Source organism: Phoca vitulina, unplaced genomic scaffold (assembly GCF_004348235.1).
Source record: "Phoca vitulina isolate PV1807 unplaced genomic scaffold, GSC_HSeal_1.0 scaffold25, whole genome shotgun sequence".
In the NCBI taxonomy this organism is placed as follows: Eukaryota; Metazoa; Chordata; class Mammalia; order Carnivora; family Phocidae; genus Phoca; species Phoca vitulina.
Genome location: NW_022589728.1, coordinates 45774177 through 45790372, shown reverse-complemented (window position 1 = coordinate 45790372; position 16196 = coordinate 45774177). Strand labels below are relative to the sequence as shown.

The 16196-nt window shown below is 40.4% G+C and overlaps 1 protein-coding gene across 1 annotated transcript in view; it reads right to left on the bottom strand.

Annotated features, from left to right (window-relative positions):
• The window catches only part of SPAG1 (sperm associated antigen 1), a 69911-nt gene extending 56217 nt beyond the window's left edge, over window positions 1-13694 (bottom strand). The window contains exons 1-4 of the mRNA XM_032421630.1: window positions 12423-13694; window positions 8490-8631; window positions 6355-6514; window positions 10-135 (exon numbers count right to left, since the gene is read on the bottom strand). Of these exons, the coding sequence (XP_032277521.1) occupies window positions 10-135; window positions 6355-6514; window positions 8490-8631; window positions 12423-12654 (660 nt within the window). The 5' untranslated portion in view covers window positions 12655-13694. The remainder of the gene's footprint in view (window positions 1-9; window positions 136-6354; window positions 6515-8489; window positions 8632-12422) is intronic.
• Between the last annotated feature and the right edge of the window lie 2502 nt (window positions 13695-16196).

The following is a 16196-nucleotide window of genomic DNA, read 5'->3' as shown; positions in this document are numbered from 1 at the left end:
ACGGCCTACCTTACTAACATGAAGATGGCTATGTGAACCACGAACTGGAGGCAAATTATCTTCCAGTGCTGGAAGTGTGTCAGTTTCATGAAAGTGCATTTTATTTTCTTCTTTTTTAATTTCCGATATCCAACTCTGAGAAGCAGGAGAAAAAAGAAGATAAACAGTTTGAAGTAATTAATCAGGTGTTAGGATTACAACATTATCATAGTTTCCTATGGGTTCATTTTTTTGGGTGACAATTTGGTCATGCATTCTATCTGTAATGCCCTTCTACTATTATTTTAAACTGTGGTAAAATACACAAAACAAAACTTATCATGTTAACCACTTTTAAATGTACAGTTCAGTATTATTATGCATATTTGTGTTACTCTTCCTACTTCTATTATTTTGCAAGCTTACTCTCATCCCTTCCAACAAGCTTTCCCTGAACTACCTGGTTGGGCTACAAATGCTCCTCCTCCATGTTTTAACACAGAGATTTAAAATAAGCCATTTATTGTTCATCTCTCTCACATTCTGTAAGTTCCCTGAGGGCAGAACCTATGTCATAGTCTCACCTTTGTGGTTCAGGAATCTAGCACATGGTCTGGCACATAATAGGTTCATAATCATGTTTATTAAACTGAATTTTCACAGGTTCTAGGAAGAAACTGAGTGAGAGATCTGTTATCTGGGAAATTCTATTATGATTATTCAGCAGCTGTACAGTGAGGGTCTGGTATCTGTCAGACACTATATTAAATTAGGCACCGTGATACAGCGATTAACTCTGTTATCTGTCCTAACCGTGCAGGAGGCAGGGGAACAAAATGGGAGCAGAGACGTGAAAAAGGGAGAAGAAACAGAAAAACAGTAAGGGGAGAAAGGTAAAAAGGAAGAGGAAGCACTACAGAGGAGGGCAAAGAGTAAGAGAGCATGGCGGGGAGAGGGACAAGTGGCAGGGAAAAGCAAGAAAGAAAGGGAGAAGAAGCAAAGTCGAGAGGTGACTGAGAAAGAACACGCAACTGGGAAAAAAAAAAGCAGGTTCTGCAACTAAAACTACGCTGTTATTCCCTGGACAATAAAGCCAAAGAACTCCGGACATAAACTGATATTTTAACTTGTAGATTAATTACCAGATTTTCAATTTCAAGTCAATAAAATGGCAAAATGAGAAAGCTGAAAGTTTATGTTTTTTTAACGATTTTATTTATTTATATATTTGACAGAAAGAAAGAGACAGGCAGAGAGCACAAGCAAGGGAGCATAGACGGAGAGGGAGAAGCAGGCTCCCCGCTGAGCAGGGAGCCCGATGCGGGGCTCGATCCCAGGACCCCGGGATCATGACCTGAGCCCAAGGCAGACGCTTAACCAACTGAGCCACGCAGGTGCCCCGAGAAAACTGAAAGTTTAAAAAAACATAGCATTCTGAGTTAGAGAATACATATTCCTCAAAATTGTCTTCAAATGTATTATTCAATCCAGTAAAATATGCTGAGTAAAATAAAGTAAAACAAAAAACTGTTTCTCCAGAATCTGTTTTAAGAAGTTATTTCTTAAGCAAAATGAAACCACAAAAGAACTCAGAAAATACAGGTAAATATGCATCTGGTGGAGAGGAAGCTTTCTCAAGTATAAAAGCAAGAAAACAGAAGGGATAAAACCAAGGGATAAAATTTTTTTAATGAATAAACATGAAAAACACTATACACAAGATTTAAAAGACTAATGACAAACTGAAGGAAAATTTAGAATATATGCAACAGAACTATTACAACTAAATAAGGAACACATGAATAGAAACATCAATAAAGGGATATCTCCTCCTGGACCTGATGGAGTAACAGGGACTGGATCTGCCCTCCTGCTTAAACTCTAAAACTGGATAAAATATATGAAACAGTGGTTTTCAGACATTGGACAATAGGTAGCACAGGGCAATGATCCTTGAAAGAAAGGAAACAAATGAGGGAAGCTTTGCATTGGCCCCAATTTACTGCCCGTAATTTCCAGGCTATAACATAGGGAAAGGAAACCCAAACAGCCCTGTGGTCTCACTGAATTAAAAAAAAACACAGTTCAGGCTTCAGGGAGGCAAAGATTACAAAGATCCGGGGTGCAATATATTCAAGAAGAGGGAGCCAGACAGAGAGAGAACTCTAAGGATAACCTGAATAGCACTGTATCTGTTAAGGAAACGTAATTCATAGTCAAATCCTTTCTTATAACAAAAACTTGAGGCCCAGATGGCATCAGTGGTGAATTCTGGAAAATGTTTAAGGAAGAAATAATACCAGTTACACACAAACTTTCCTGGAAAATTCAAGAAGAGAGAACACTTCCCAACTCATATTCTATGAGGCCAGCATTACCCTATTACCCAAACCAGACATTACAAGAAAACTACAGGCTAATATCTCTCGTGATTGGAGACACAAAAATCCTTCATAAAATTCCAGCAATATATAAAAAAGACACAACATGACTAAATAGAGTTTATCCTTGAATGCAAGACTGGTATAACGTTTGAAAACAGAGTACATAATTTACCTTATTAATAGACTATAAAGAAAATCTTACATTCCTCTCAATAAATGCAGGAATTTTTTTTTAAGATTTTATTTATTTATTTAACAGAGAGAGACAGAGCGAGAGAGGGAACACAAGCAGGGGGAGTGGGAGAGGGAGAAGCAGGCTTCCCTGCAGAGCAAGGAGCCCAATGCAGGGCTCGATCCCAGGACCCTGGGATCATGACCTGAGCCGAAGGCAGATGCTTAACGACTGAGCCACCCAGGCGCCCCAACATTTCATAAAATTCTATACCCATTCATGATAAAAATTCTCATCAAACAAGGAATAGAAGGGACCCTCCTCAACCTTATAAAGGGTCACATCATAAAATCTAAAGCCAACATTATACTTAATGGTGAATGGCTGAATGATGTCCCCCTAATATTATGAACAAGACAAGAATATCTGTTCTTACACTTTTATTCAACATTGTACTAGAGGTCCAAGCCTGTGCAATAAGGCAAGTAAAAGAAATAAAAGGCAGCCATCCTGGAAAAGAGGAAGTAAATCTTTCATTATTTGCAGATGACATGATCCTGCATAGAAGAAAATGAATCTACAAAAAAGCTACTACAACTAATTTGTAAATTTAAGAAGATTGCAGGATACAAAGTCAATATAAAAGGATCAGTCAGATAACTATAAACTTGCAATGTACAAATAAAAATTGAAATTAAAATTCCACTGATATGAGGTATCTAGATTAGTCAAACTTACGAAACAGAAAGTAGAATGGTGGTTGCTAGGAGCTGAGGGGAGGGAGAGATGGAGAACTACTGTTTAATGGGTATAGAGTTTCAGTTCTGTACGATAAAAAAAAGTTCTGAAGATTGGTTGCACAACAATATGAATATAACACTGAACTGCACACCTAAAAATCTCTGAATATAATAATGTCAATATAACACTAATGAACTGTACCCTTAAAAATGGCTAAGATGGTAAATTTTATGTGATATGTATTTTACCACACCAAAAATACATACATACATACATACATACATACATAAAATTTCATAGCTAGGGTGACTTAGAATGAGGAAAAAATTGAAATTGAAAAACATTAACTTTTACAATAGCATAAAATATATTAAATACTTAGGAATAAATTTAACAAAAAATATGCAAGAACTACGCATTGAAAATTACAAGACACGGGGCGCCTGGGTGGCTCAGTTGGTTAAGCGACTGCCTTTGGCTCAGGTCATGATCCTGGAGTCCCGGGATCGAGTCCCGCATCGGGCTCCCTGCTTGGCAGGGAGTCTGCTTCTCCCTCTGACCCTCCCCCCTCTCATGCTCTCTGTCTCTCATTCTCTCTCTCTCTCAAATAAATAAATAAAATCTTTAAAAAAAAAAAAAAGAAAATTACAAGACACTGGCACAAAAAATTAAAGAAGACTTAAATGAACAGAAAACATATAATGTTCATGGATCAGAAATTTCACTATTAAGATGTCAGTTATTTTGAAATTGATCCATAAATTCAACACAATCCCAACCCAAAGACGAGCAAGTTATTTTGTAGTAACTGGCAAGCAAAGGACCTAGAATAGCCAAAACAACTATGAAAAAGGAGAACAAAGTTGGAGGACTTCTACTATCTGATTTTAAGACTTAACCATAATCAAGAGAATGAGGTATTAGAGTAAAGAGAGACATTTAGATTAATGAAAAAGAATAAAGAGAGTCCAGAAATAGACCCACACATACATGGTCAATTGATTTTTGATGATGATGTCAAGAAGTTCAATGGGGAAAGGATAATCTTTCATTAAGTGATGCTTGAAACCTTGGTATCTATATTATATGTGTGTGTGTGTGTGTGTACCCCAAAATTAAAACAGATCCTAGACCTAAATTTAAGAGTTAAAACTAGAAACTTTCTAGAAGAATAATATGAAGAACCTTGGGGATCTGGGATTAGACAAAGACTTCCTAAATAGGACACAAAGCACAGACTGTAAAAGAAATATTGATTTCATCAAAATTAAACACCTTCGCTCTTCCAAAGTCACCGTAAAAAATGAAAAGGTAATCTGCAAAGTATTTTTTGCAAAAATATTTGCAAAAGATGTATCTAATGAAAGACATGTATGAAAGACATGTATTTTACGACTTAGTAAGAACATAAGTAATCCAAATGTTTTTTTAATGGGCAAAGTATTTAAAGACTTTTCACAAAAGAAGATATATGGATGGCAAATAAGCACATGAAAAGACACTCAACAAAGTTAGTCATTAGAGAAATGGAAATTAAAACCACAATGAGATACCACTGCATATCTAAAAGCTGAAATTAACAAAACTGGCAATACTAAGTGTGAACCAAGATGCAGAGCAACAGGAATTTTTATTCATTACTGGCAGGAATGCCACTTTGGAAAACATTTTGTTCATCAACTGATAAGTGGATAAACTGTGAGATATCCATACAATTCAGTACTACTCAGCAATTAAAAGAAACAAACTATGGATATGCAACAACATAGATGCATCTCAAAAGCGTGATGCTAAGTGAAAGAAGACACAAAAGACCACATACTGCATGACTATATTTATAGGGAAGTCTAAAAAAGACAAATCCACAATGATAGAAAACAGTTCAGGGGTTACCAGGGACCAGGATGTGGGGTCAGCACTGACTGCACAGGGGCACAAGGAAACTTTTCGGGGTAATAGAAATGTTTTAGAGCATAGACAGGTGTCAAAACTCAGTGAAACGTAGATCATTAAATTTTTGTTTGAATGTAAATTATACCTCAATAAAGCTGATTAAAAGAAATCACTAAAGATACAGGCCATTAACAAAAGAAGAAATTCAACTGATGGACAAAAAAATTGAATGTTGCTAGTAATCAAACAGATACACGAATTTTTCAGTTATTTAATTGATTAAAAAATGATTATAGGGTGGCTTAGTCAGTTAAGTGTCTGCCGGCAGCTCAGGTCATGATCCTGGGGTCCTGAGGTTGAGCCCTATGTTGGGGCTCCCTGCTCAGCGGGGAGTCTGCGTCTCCCTCTCCCTCTGCCCCTCACCGCACCCCCAACCCCCGCCCCACTCATGCTTGCTCACACTCTCTCTCAAATAAATAACTAAAATCTTAAAAAAAAATTATTATAGTATCCAGTGAAGAATACCTTAAATGGGCATTCGTATATACTGCTGCTGAAAAGAGAACAAAGGCACAACTTTTCTGAGAACATAGAAATGGGTTTCGGGGCGCCTGGGTGGCTCAGTCGTTAAGCGTCTGCCTTCGGCTCAGGTCATGATCCCAGGGTCATGGAATCGAGCCCCGCATCGGGCTCCCTGCTCCGCGGGAAGCCTGCTTCTCCCTCTCCCATTCCCCATGCTTGTGTTCCCTCTCTCGCTGTGTCTCTCTCTGTCAAATAAATAAATAAAATTAAAAAAAAAAAAAAAAAGAAATGTGTTTCAACAGCCTTAGAATTATTCACATCCTTTGATCAAGCAACTGGATTTCCAGTAATTTATGCCAAGGAAATAACCAGGATCGTACAAAAGAAATTACAAACCAGCATGTTGTGTAGCACTGTTTATAGAAGCTGAGTGAATTATGTTTCTTTGTTAGGACAGTCATTTAAAATACACATGTGGGTGTACAGACACAAACATACACATTCACAATATTCTCCTGGGTTTGAGAAGCAACCAATACTACCTGAATGAATACCACTAAAAGCCCTTCACTGACATAAAAGAAAGAAGCCTAGGATTTTAGAAAAGGGAAGGAGACATATATGCAATATGAGAATGTCACAAAAACCAGCGTCACTCTATACCTTCATGTCGCCGTCAATTTTTTCCCATTCTTCTGCTGTAAAACTGGATGCTGTTGCTGCAGGTTTATCTTTCCTCAAAGCTCTACTTTCAGGAGCCAAGCCTTTAAGGCGCTTTTCACAAAATTCCGTAAGTTCAGGATAATATCCTTCCTCACCAGACCTTTAAAAAAATTCAGAACTTTGGAGTCACCACTTTATTTAGAGACCAATGTAGATTTGCAGGCTGGGCTCCATGGAGCAGAGGGGTTCTGTGGAGCTCTCCAGGGCTGCCCCTGCACAGGGATGAAGGCTGGGCTGTGCGTGGGCTTCCCACTCACCTTCCTCAACCAGCACAACCTTCGTTTTTATGTTCATCTATGGAGTGATGCAATGAAGGAAATAATGGAGCTCCAAAGATACCAGCTTCCATCACACACTTTGAAAGTTGAATAAACAACATTTTCTCCCCTCTTTAACATGTGTTCATTTTGTTATATAAGGTAATTTTAACTTATAAATGAAAATTCAATATTAGAGACAGGCAGAAACTGAGACTGGATTTCCTTCCCAAGGAGGAGTTTGTAGCTCCTTTTTTTCCCCCAAAGGGATAGGAAGAAAATGGCAGAGGAGTGGTTCAGAACAACATGCCTCTAAATTCAACCAACTCAAGGAACAGAATTCATTCCTAGAGAGTTGTATGGAGAACTCTGTTCTTTGTTTCTGAAGGAAAATCAACCGTTTCCCCTTCTAAGTCTGTTTACCTTTAAATTTTTAGAAAAATAGAAAAAATTCCCATTTTCAAATAAATTTTTCTTAAAAATAAATTCTGGGGGTGCCTGGGTGGCTCAGTTGGTTAAACGTCTGCCTTCAACTCACGTCATGGTCCCACAGTCCTGGGATGGAGCCTCGGGGTAGGCTACCTGCTCAGCGGGGAGCCTGCTTCTCCCTCTGCCCTCCATTCGTGATCTCTCTCTCTCACTCTCTATCTCAAATAAACAAATAAAATCTTTAAAAATAAATAAATTCTGAATCAATGCAATATAATTGAATTAAGCTATTCATAGAATTTCTTAGAACCAACAGCGTGTGGCTTTCAAACTCTTCCATCACATAAACGTCACATTTTCTTTATTAGTCTTTGACCACAGGTAAATGAAAATGTTTTTCTACTGCTGAGAAAAACAAAAGGAAAAATACATGTTTCACTTTCCATTTCAGAAATGATGAGGTTGACATTGACTGTGTCCGGGCACAAGCAGGGATGCTTAGGGAGGACAGGAGGCTGAAGGTGATGAGAGAGAAAAAGGAGAGGACACAGTGATGAGGAAGGGGGTCAGAAGACAGAAAACAGATAACTACCACCTAACAAAAGGAACGCTACTGATGTCCAGGGAGGAGGGATTCATGCTTCACAAACACTTCCACAATATCAGGCTACTCTCCAAATGAAAACCCCTCAGTACATCCCAAATAGGTGGCACGCATTGGGATCACCCAGAGCAGTGCTGCTTGAAGTGGGCTCCCTTGACCACCTGCATGTCAGTCAGCCGGGCACTCGTTAAAAACACATGTTCCTGGGCCCCACCCCAGGTTTCCTGAAGCAGGGTCCCTGGGAATGGGACCCTCAAATCTGCATTTTTAACAATCACATTTGACCTATATTAAAGTTTGACAATCACCACTGCGGGGCCCTTACCCAGAGAAGGTCTGGATTCCCTGCTTTCTGGTCCCACCTCGTGGCCTCCCCACCATGCTCTCCTTGTGACCAGCTCACGGTGAGTCACCACCCACGTTGGCAGATGGTATGGTGTGGGGGGAGTACCAAAGAACTTTATCAACTGGTAGGCTGGTGAGCTAACCTTATTTTCTAATGGCTACTCTCATGGCTACCTTTTCCTAGAAAATGTGGAGGAAGCAAGAAAAATGTCCTCTTGAACACTGATGAGCCTTACGTTGCATGCTGGAAGTAGACCTAGCCAGAACCCTCTGAACTAACCACAGGATCAAAACAACAGTTTTGGAACCTAACATGGGAAAAAACAAAACAAAACAACAATCTCAATATGTGAAAGTGCAATATTTCTAAGAGTTTCAATTTTCAGAAGGCAACAATATAATTGGTATACTGAAACATAAAATGATTTTTGAATGCTTACCTGAGTACCCAAAGAATTTTTTCCAAGTGTTTAATATCTGAACATTTTTCAATATACTTGAAATCCAAATGTTCCACAGGAATTTTAAATGTTTTTGTTGTTCCAAAGCCCCATAGTGATGGATAATCTTTGGCAGTCATGGCTGAAATGTAGTATAGGAAAATAGTTATGAAGCAAATATATATACTAATACTGAATTTAGATAGTAGTAGCCATCTAGGTATTTCTATAACATTGATTTTTCCTTTCTATGGAAAAAGGAGGTGTGTTTTCTCTGAGGGGGAAGGCTACTCATTTTAAACTCTCTCCTTGCTAACAACAGTTAACAGTCATGGAACTAAATTACTAAGTACCATACATAGATTACCTCAATCTCCACTTAAGCAAAGTTGGAACACAAAGCATGTTTTGGTGCTATAGAATAGGAAAAGACTTTTCCTCTACTCATTTAAGTTCAGTGCCTGAGACTCCCAAATTAAACTGATAAAATACACATTAACAGGAGAAAAGGTTTATTTTATACACTTATGCATGGGGGGGCGGGGCTTCATAGAAAAGTGAAAACCCAAAGAAAGAAACTGTTAGGCCTGGGAGCCTCTATACCATTTTAACAAAGGGTGACAAGTAGTGGGTAAGTGATTAGACAAAGGAAAAGGGGGTTTGGCTTTTAGGAGAAGGTAAATATATGGGAGAAACTAGTGAAAGATAATGGTTTCCTTTTTTTTTTTTTAAGATTTTTTATTTATTTGACAGAGAGAGACACCGTGAGAGAGGGAACACAAGCAGGGGGACTGGGAGAGGGAGAAGCAGGCTTCCCGCAGAGCAGGGAGCCCGATGCGGGGCTTGATCCCAGGACCCTGGGATCATGACCTGAGCCGAAGGCAGACGCTTAACGACTGAGCCACCCAGGCACCCCGATAATGGTTTCCTTATTAAGATTTGTTTATGCAGCCTTATCCTGGTGCTATCTACTATGATGAAGATTGTTCTCCTCCTCCTGGTGTGAGAGGGGAGGAGGGGACACCTTTACAAAGGGAAATTTATGCCCTATTAGGCAGAAAGGGGGGAGGGTGAGAATTCTTCCTGTTAATTGTTTTCAGTTTAAAATAATCCTTAATTGTTTTCAGTTTAAAATAATCCTTATGCTTTGGGGCTCCTGGGTGGCTCAGTCGTCAAGCGTCTGCTTTCGGCTCAGGTCATGATCCCAGGGTCCTGGGATCGAGCCCCGCATCAGGCTCCCTGCTCAGCGGGAAGCCTGCTTTTCTCTCTCCCACTCCCCCTGCTTGTGTTCCCTCTCTCACTGTGTCTCTGTCAAATAAATAAATAAAAATCTTTAAAAAAATAAAAAAAATAAAAAAATAAAATAATCCTTATGCTTAAATGGCTTATTTGGGGATGGCATATTCTGGTCCCCTTAGGTGGCATATTCTGGTCCCCTTAGGTGCTCAAACTTTTTTTTTTAAAGATTTTTATTTATTCATGAGAGACAGAAAGAGAGAGAGAGGCATAGGCAGAAGCAGGCTCCCCACTGAGCAGGGAGGGGACTCGATCCCAGGACCCCGGGATCATGATCTGAGCCACCCAGGCACCCTCAAACTGCTTTTTAAGATAGCTTTTAATGTTGATTTCAATTACTTCTACTTCAGCTGTTTGTTCAGACCCCAACCATGCTTTGTGATTCAGCACAAACACAAATAATATCCTTTAACTGTCCTTTACATCACCCTCTCCGCCATTCCCTGCTGCCCACTCCTGGCTGTGTTCTAACAACACTGGGCCCATACCTTTCTCATAGCACATATTCTAATTATTTATTTTTGTCTTCCCTTCTAGATTGTGAGATCTTACTTTATTCATCGTCATATATTCAGGACCAACATAAGTAGTGCCTTATACCCTTAAGAAACACTTGCTGAACTGAATTGGGAAAAAGGGAGCCTTGGACTCACTTTAATGATACTGTTGCTAATGATGATGATAATAACACCAACAAATACTACACAGCTCTTAATGTGTGCTGGGTACCATCCTAAGAATTGTACATATATTACCTCATTTAATCTTTCAACTGCTGTATCAGGTAGGTTTTATTTTAAGTAAAGAGCAGTAATAACAGTTAACAGTTATGGAGCTAAATTACTGTGCCATGGATTATTATCTCACATAATCTTCAAAACCACTCTCATGAAGGGTATTAATAATTACTCCCATTTTACAGAAAAGGAAGTGCTTGTGTTTTAAGTAACCTACTCAAGGTCATATAATTAGTGACTGAGGATTTGAATCTCAGTAGGCAACTGCAGAGCCCACACACTTAGCCATCATACCCAGACTTTTCAAATTGTGGGTGGCAACCCCTGAAATCAATTTAGTGAGCTGCAATTAGCATTGTTTTATGAGACACACTAGAACAGCAACAACAAAAAAATCTGACTACTTCACATACCATTGAAGTGAATACTGTTTTGTAAAAACTTTTATTTCGTGTCTATACAAACAAATGACAAGTGTGAACATAAATGCACATGTTGCAAAATATATTTCTCATCGTGAGTCATTGTCAAAGTGTTTTAAAAACCACTACAGTAAAACACATTGGGTTATAAATTTTAAAACAAGAAGTAGCAATGGGTCTAATTGACCAAAAGTATCTCCTTCAGCATGCCTGCCCTCTGGGAGTCTGGTCATACATCAGACCTCTGCAAAAGAAGAGAAGGCCTCTGTCCACTTCTCTATATTCCTGCTGGCTTTGACTGGGGCACAGAACACAGAAGACAGTTCATCGGCTTTCTGATGAGATCCAGCTGAAAAATGAGATGATTTTCGCCCTATACTGGCAGGGCCCAGGATGATGATACATTCATCACAAGGATAGCCTTAAGAGTGGAAGTTACTGGAAAGCAACTTGAAGGACTTTTAAATTATTGATGCTGCCCAGAACAGAACGGGTTACATTAGGAGAATTTTTCTAAAGAGTTGGCAGATTTTTGATGGGAGAAACTTAAGCATCCAACAGGATTAAAATGGATGATCTCGAATTTGTCTTGCAACCCCTGAGATTTCACGATTTGAATAAAATACAGTGAAAAAACATTTTAAATGACAGAGCCATCTCTTATCTAATCAAATTAATTTCATTCTGCACACTGGTTTAACATTTCTCTGAAAATCCTTTTTGAAAACTTTATATTTGTTTGGGGTTCCCCCCCCCCCCCGGTGGGATGAACATTTCAAGACTACTAAATGTTAACTCTCAAGTTCCGAAAAACAAATCATACAACAGTTTATTTGCTCTCATTAGAACACTCCCACATCTGGTTGGAATTTCTTTGATTAGGAAAATCCTTGATTCTAGTTGGATTTAATCTCTTCTCCGTCATCCTGATCCACATCCATTTCCCCTATTCCCTAATCAGCTGACAGAAATACCTCCAGCGGAAACTGAGATGGTTAAGTAACACGAAAACCTGTTTTCCTCCCCCAGGCACGTTCTCTCCACAACCACAGGGTCCAGCGCCCCCTGCAGGCGGAGATCGAAAGGAAATGGCTCCCTCAGCCGTAGCAACGGTTTCTGTGTACAGCGCGGCCGAGAACTGCAGGGGTCAGGGGCCGGCCAGGAACCCGGAGCTCTACCGTCAACCCAACGGTCAGGGGGCACTTTAGGACCCTCTGAAATCGCTCCCCACTCCCCGGCTTTGGTCTCCAGGACTAGTGGCCGCCGGCAGACCCCGGCAACCCCCGTGTTGCGACCCTGTCCCAACATCCGCCACCCTCCGCCACAGTAAACTAAAGCCCCCAGTTTCTCCACCCCATAACCGGCTCCCTCAGTCGAGTCCGACCGTGCATTTGCTTCTCGGGGCCCGCTTTTCACCCCAGCTCCCGAAGGGAACTGCGATGGGAGATGTAATTTACTCCTGGCCGGCAGGTACTCACCTGGTTCCCAGACGCCACTCCGCGTCGCGGACGTGACCACTGCACAATTTACCACCGACGCCGCAGGTGCCGAGATCGGGGCGTGTGGCCCCGCCTCAGCCCCCACCGGTGAGAGGCTGACCGCCGGGGGCGGGACCACAGCCTCTGCGGATGATTGGCTGGCCCTCGACTTGCTACCTCGCTGATAGGCCTCACAGCCCACGCTCTCCCGCACAGAGGACCCTTTTCCCATAGAGTTAAAACGCCGTTACTGTTCTGGATTGTTACACTACCCGCAAGATAAATTGATAACTACTCCAACTTAATTATAGAAATATAATTAAACGTTCGGAATATCTAAAATGCAACCCAGACTTAGCTCCTTCCCTTTACCTAGAAGAGTAAATGAAAAGACAAGATTCCCTCTTCCTTTGTATGCATTCAACATCTTCGGAGTGCTGGTTATGAGACACCGTACTGGGCACTGGGATACAAAGGCAAGTAAGACGTAATACAATTCAGATGAATAAAACAGTAGAGATTGTTGGGGGAATGTATTTTACTTTTACAATGTCAGATTAATGTCTGGTACATAATAGGAACTGTTATTTTCCTTCCCTTTGCACTTAAATTAGATCTACAGTCCTTTAGCAGTCACTGACAGTGGTAAAAACACTGATAGCGGTAAAACTTCTGCTGCAAATATGACTGACTATATTTTTATTATTTCCATTGCCAATGCCAGAGAATGCGAAATTTGCACCTTCATAGGCACAGATTTGAACTTCAGAGTAATCCTTAGTTTGCTTTGTCAGCATCACATGCCCCAGTCCATGTAAAGTCACTTCATACCTCATTCCAGCCAGCAAACTTCACTCAAAACTATGTCCTAGGTTTAAAACACTGACTACTGTAACTTGACATAGTTTTACTTCCAGCACAGGAGGAAATCCTTTAAATATTTGGGGAAATGGTTGTAATTCCACATACTCTGTAATTTTCTTTTCATTCACACTCAATATTTTGTTCTGGTTATAATTATGTATATATACATTTATGCTTAATTAAAAAGTAGGGTAAAAAGCAACTTGAAGGGGATAGACTATGTAGGCAAATGAAAATTACCACTATCATCTTCATAGAGGTAAGACATTGCAGCCAAGAAACAAGGATAGGTATGTGTTAGTTTTTCTTCGAATGTATACATTCCAATACATTCAAACATAGAGAAAAAATAAGCTTATACAAATTAAAATTACACCAGGGCGCCTGGGTGGCTCAGTTGGTTAAGCGACTGCCTTCAGCTCAGGTCATGATCCTGGAGTCCCTGGATCGAGTCCCGCATCGGGCTCCCTGCTCGGCAGGGAGTCTGCTTCTCCCTCTGACCCTCCCCCCTCTCGTGCTCTCTCTTTCTCTCTCTCTCTCTCAAATAAATGAATAAAATCTTTAAAAAAAAAAAAAATTAAAATTACACCAGAAATGAAAATCCCAATATATGGATTAGAAAGTAAAATTAAAGGAATCTTCCAAAGAGCAAAGGAAAAAAAAAAAAAAAGGAAAAGGAATGATGAGAAAGGTCAATGAAGTCTAACACTTTTTTTAAAAAGATCTAGAGAAAAGAGAATATTGAAGGTAGGAAGTTATTAATTCAAGAGGGGCCACCTGGATGGCTCAATTGGTTGAGCATCCTACTCTTGGTTTCAGGGCAGGTGGTGATCTCATGGGCCCTGAGACCCTGCCCAGCACAAGGCTTTGTGCTCAGCCAGGAGTCAGCTTGAAGATTTTCTTTCTGCCCTCCAATTGCACACTCATGCACTCGCTCTCTCAAATAAAAAATAATTCAAGAAAATTTCCCAGAATTGAAGAGCTTGACTTTCCAGATTGAAAGGACCCATCAAGTACCCAGAACAGTGGAAAATAGCCCCATGCTAAGGCACATACTGTAAAATTTCAGTACACTGGCAAAGAGAATCCTACATTTCCAGAGAAAAAATGAGAAAGAATTAGGAATAAGAATCAACAATACTGGGGAGGTGGATGGGGGCACCTGGGTGGCTCAGTCAGTTAAGAATCTGCCTTTGGCTCAGGTCATGATCTCAGGGTCCTGGGATCAAGCCCCACATTGGCCTCCCTGATCAGCGGGGAGTCCACTTCTCCCTCTCCCTCCCCCCCCCCCCTGCCCCCCCCCCCCCCCGTGCACTTGAGCATGCTCTTTCAAATAAGTAAAATCTTAAAAAAAATACTGGAAGCTAGGAGACTATGAAACAATCCTTCAGAATTCTGATGCTGGTTAAGAACAACACAAAAGGTCATTTCAGGCAGAGAGAAAAGCATGAGAAAGGCACAGGTAAGAAAGAAGTAAGGACTGTTACCTGCTTAAAGAACTGCAAACATCTCCTTGGAACCAAAAGATTAAGTGAGAGGTGGGTTGAAGTGGTGACAGAGATAGAAAAGGAGTCAAATATACTATTCCAATACTTCTGGCTTTATCAAAATGGAAAGCCACTGAGGATTTTCAGGACAGTAATATGAAATGCGTATTTCTGAAACAGCAATCTGAAGAGGATGGAGACAGCAAGGCTGGAAGCTGGGAGACTAATCTTGAAACTAATCATGTGTGGAAAATAATACAGCAATGGTGATAATAATAAACACTGATTAGGCTAAGAGTTTTTATGGATTCATTTTATTTTGCAACTAACCTGTGAGGTGGGTGCCATTATTTCATGCCTACCTTACAAATGAGGAAAGTGAATCCTGGTGAAGTCACACTGTTAACAAAAGACACTGTGGATATTTGAACCCAAAGCCTTTCACTTAAGTCCATACTGTTTACTGAGCTCTTAAAATGATAGCCAATCCATCAATAAGTCCCTTAGCTCAACTTCAAAATGTTATCTTACAACCAGCCACTTCTTAGTCCCTCCACTGCTACCACTCTGGCCTGCCATCATCATTGTTACCCTGAACTATTACAGGTGGTCCTTAACTGGCTTCCCCATCCATCACCCATCCCTACATTATCCATTCTCACAGAACAGCTCAAGTAATCTTTTTTTTTTTTTTTAAGATTTGTTTGACAGAGAGAGACACCGCGAGAGAGGGAACACAAGCAGGCGGAGTGGGAGAGGGAAAAGCAGGCTTCCCGCGGAGCAGGGAGCCCGATGCAGGGCTTGATCCCAAGACCCTGGGATCATGACCTGAGCCTAAAGCAGATGCTTAACGATTGAGTCACCCATGCGCCCCCAGCTCAAGTAATCTTGTCTTAAATCATGTTACTGTCCTGTTTACTCCCATCACGAGACCATACATAAGCAGGCCTCTGCCTAACTCAAAGTTTGAGCCACATGGGCTTCATTCTAAAGTGGGAACATCCACCCCAAGACATTACAATGGCTATTTCCTCAATTTCAGGAATGCTCCCTCCCCTTGTCTTACTATCTCATCCTTCAGCCCTCTGCTCAAATAACCACTCCTTCTTGACTAATTTTCTGCACAGAACTTATTCTAGGAAGGGTGGGGATATCCATGTATTTGTATATGTGAGGAGGCAACTTGTTTTTACATCTTCTCAACTTATATAATTTAGTCTTAAGACTGGCCTTTTTTTTTTTTTTTTAAAGATTTTTAAGTAATCTCTACACCCAACATGGGGCTCGAACTCACAACCCCGAGGATCAAGAGTTGCATGCTCTACCGACTAAGCCAGCCAGACACTCCTAAGACTGGCTTTTTTTTTTTTTTTTTTTGGAGACAGACACACACACACACAGAGACAAACACAGTGGAGGGTGA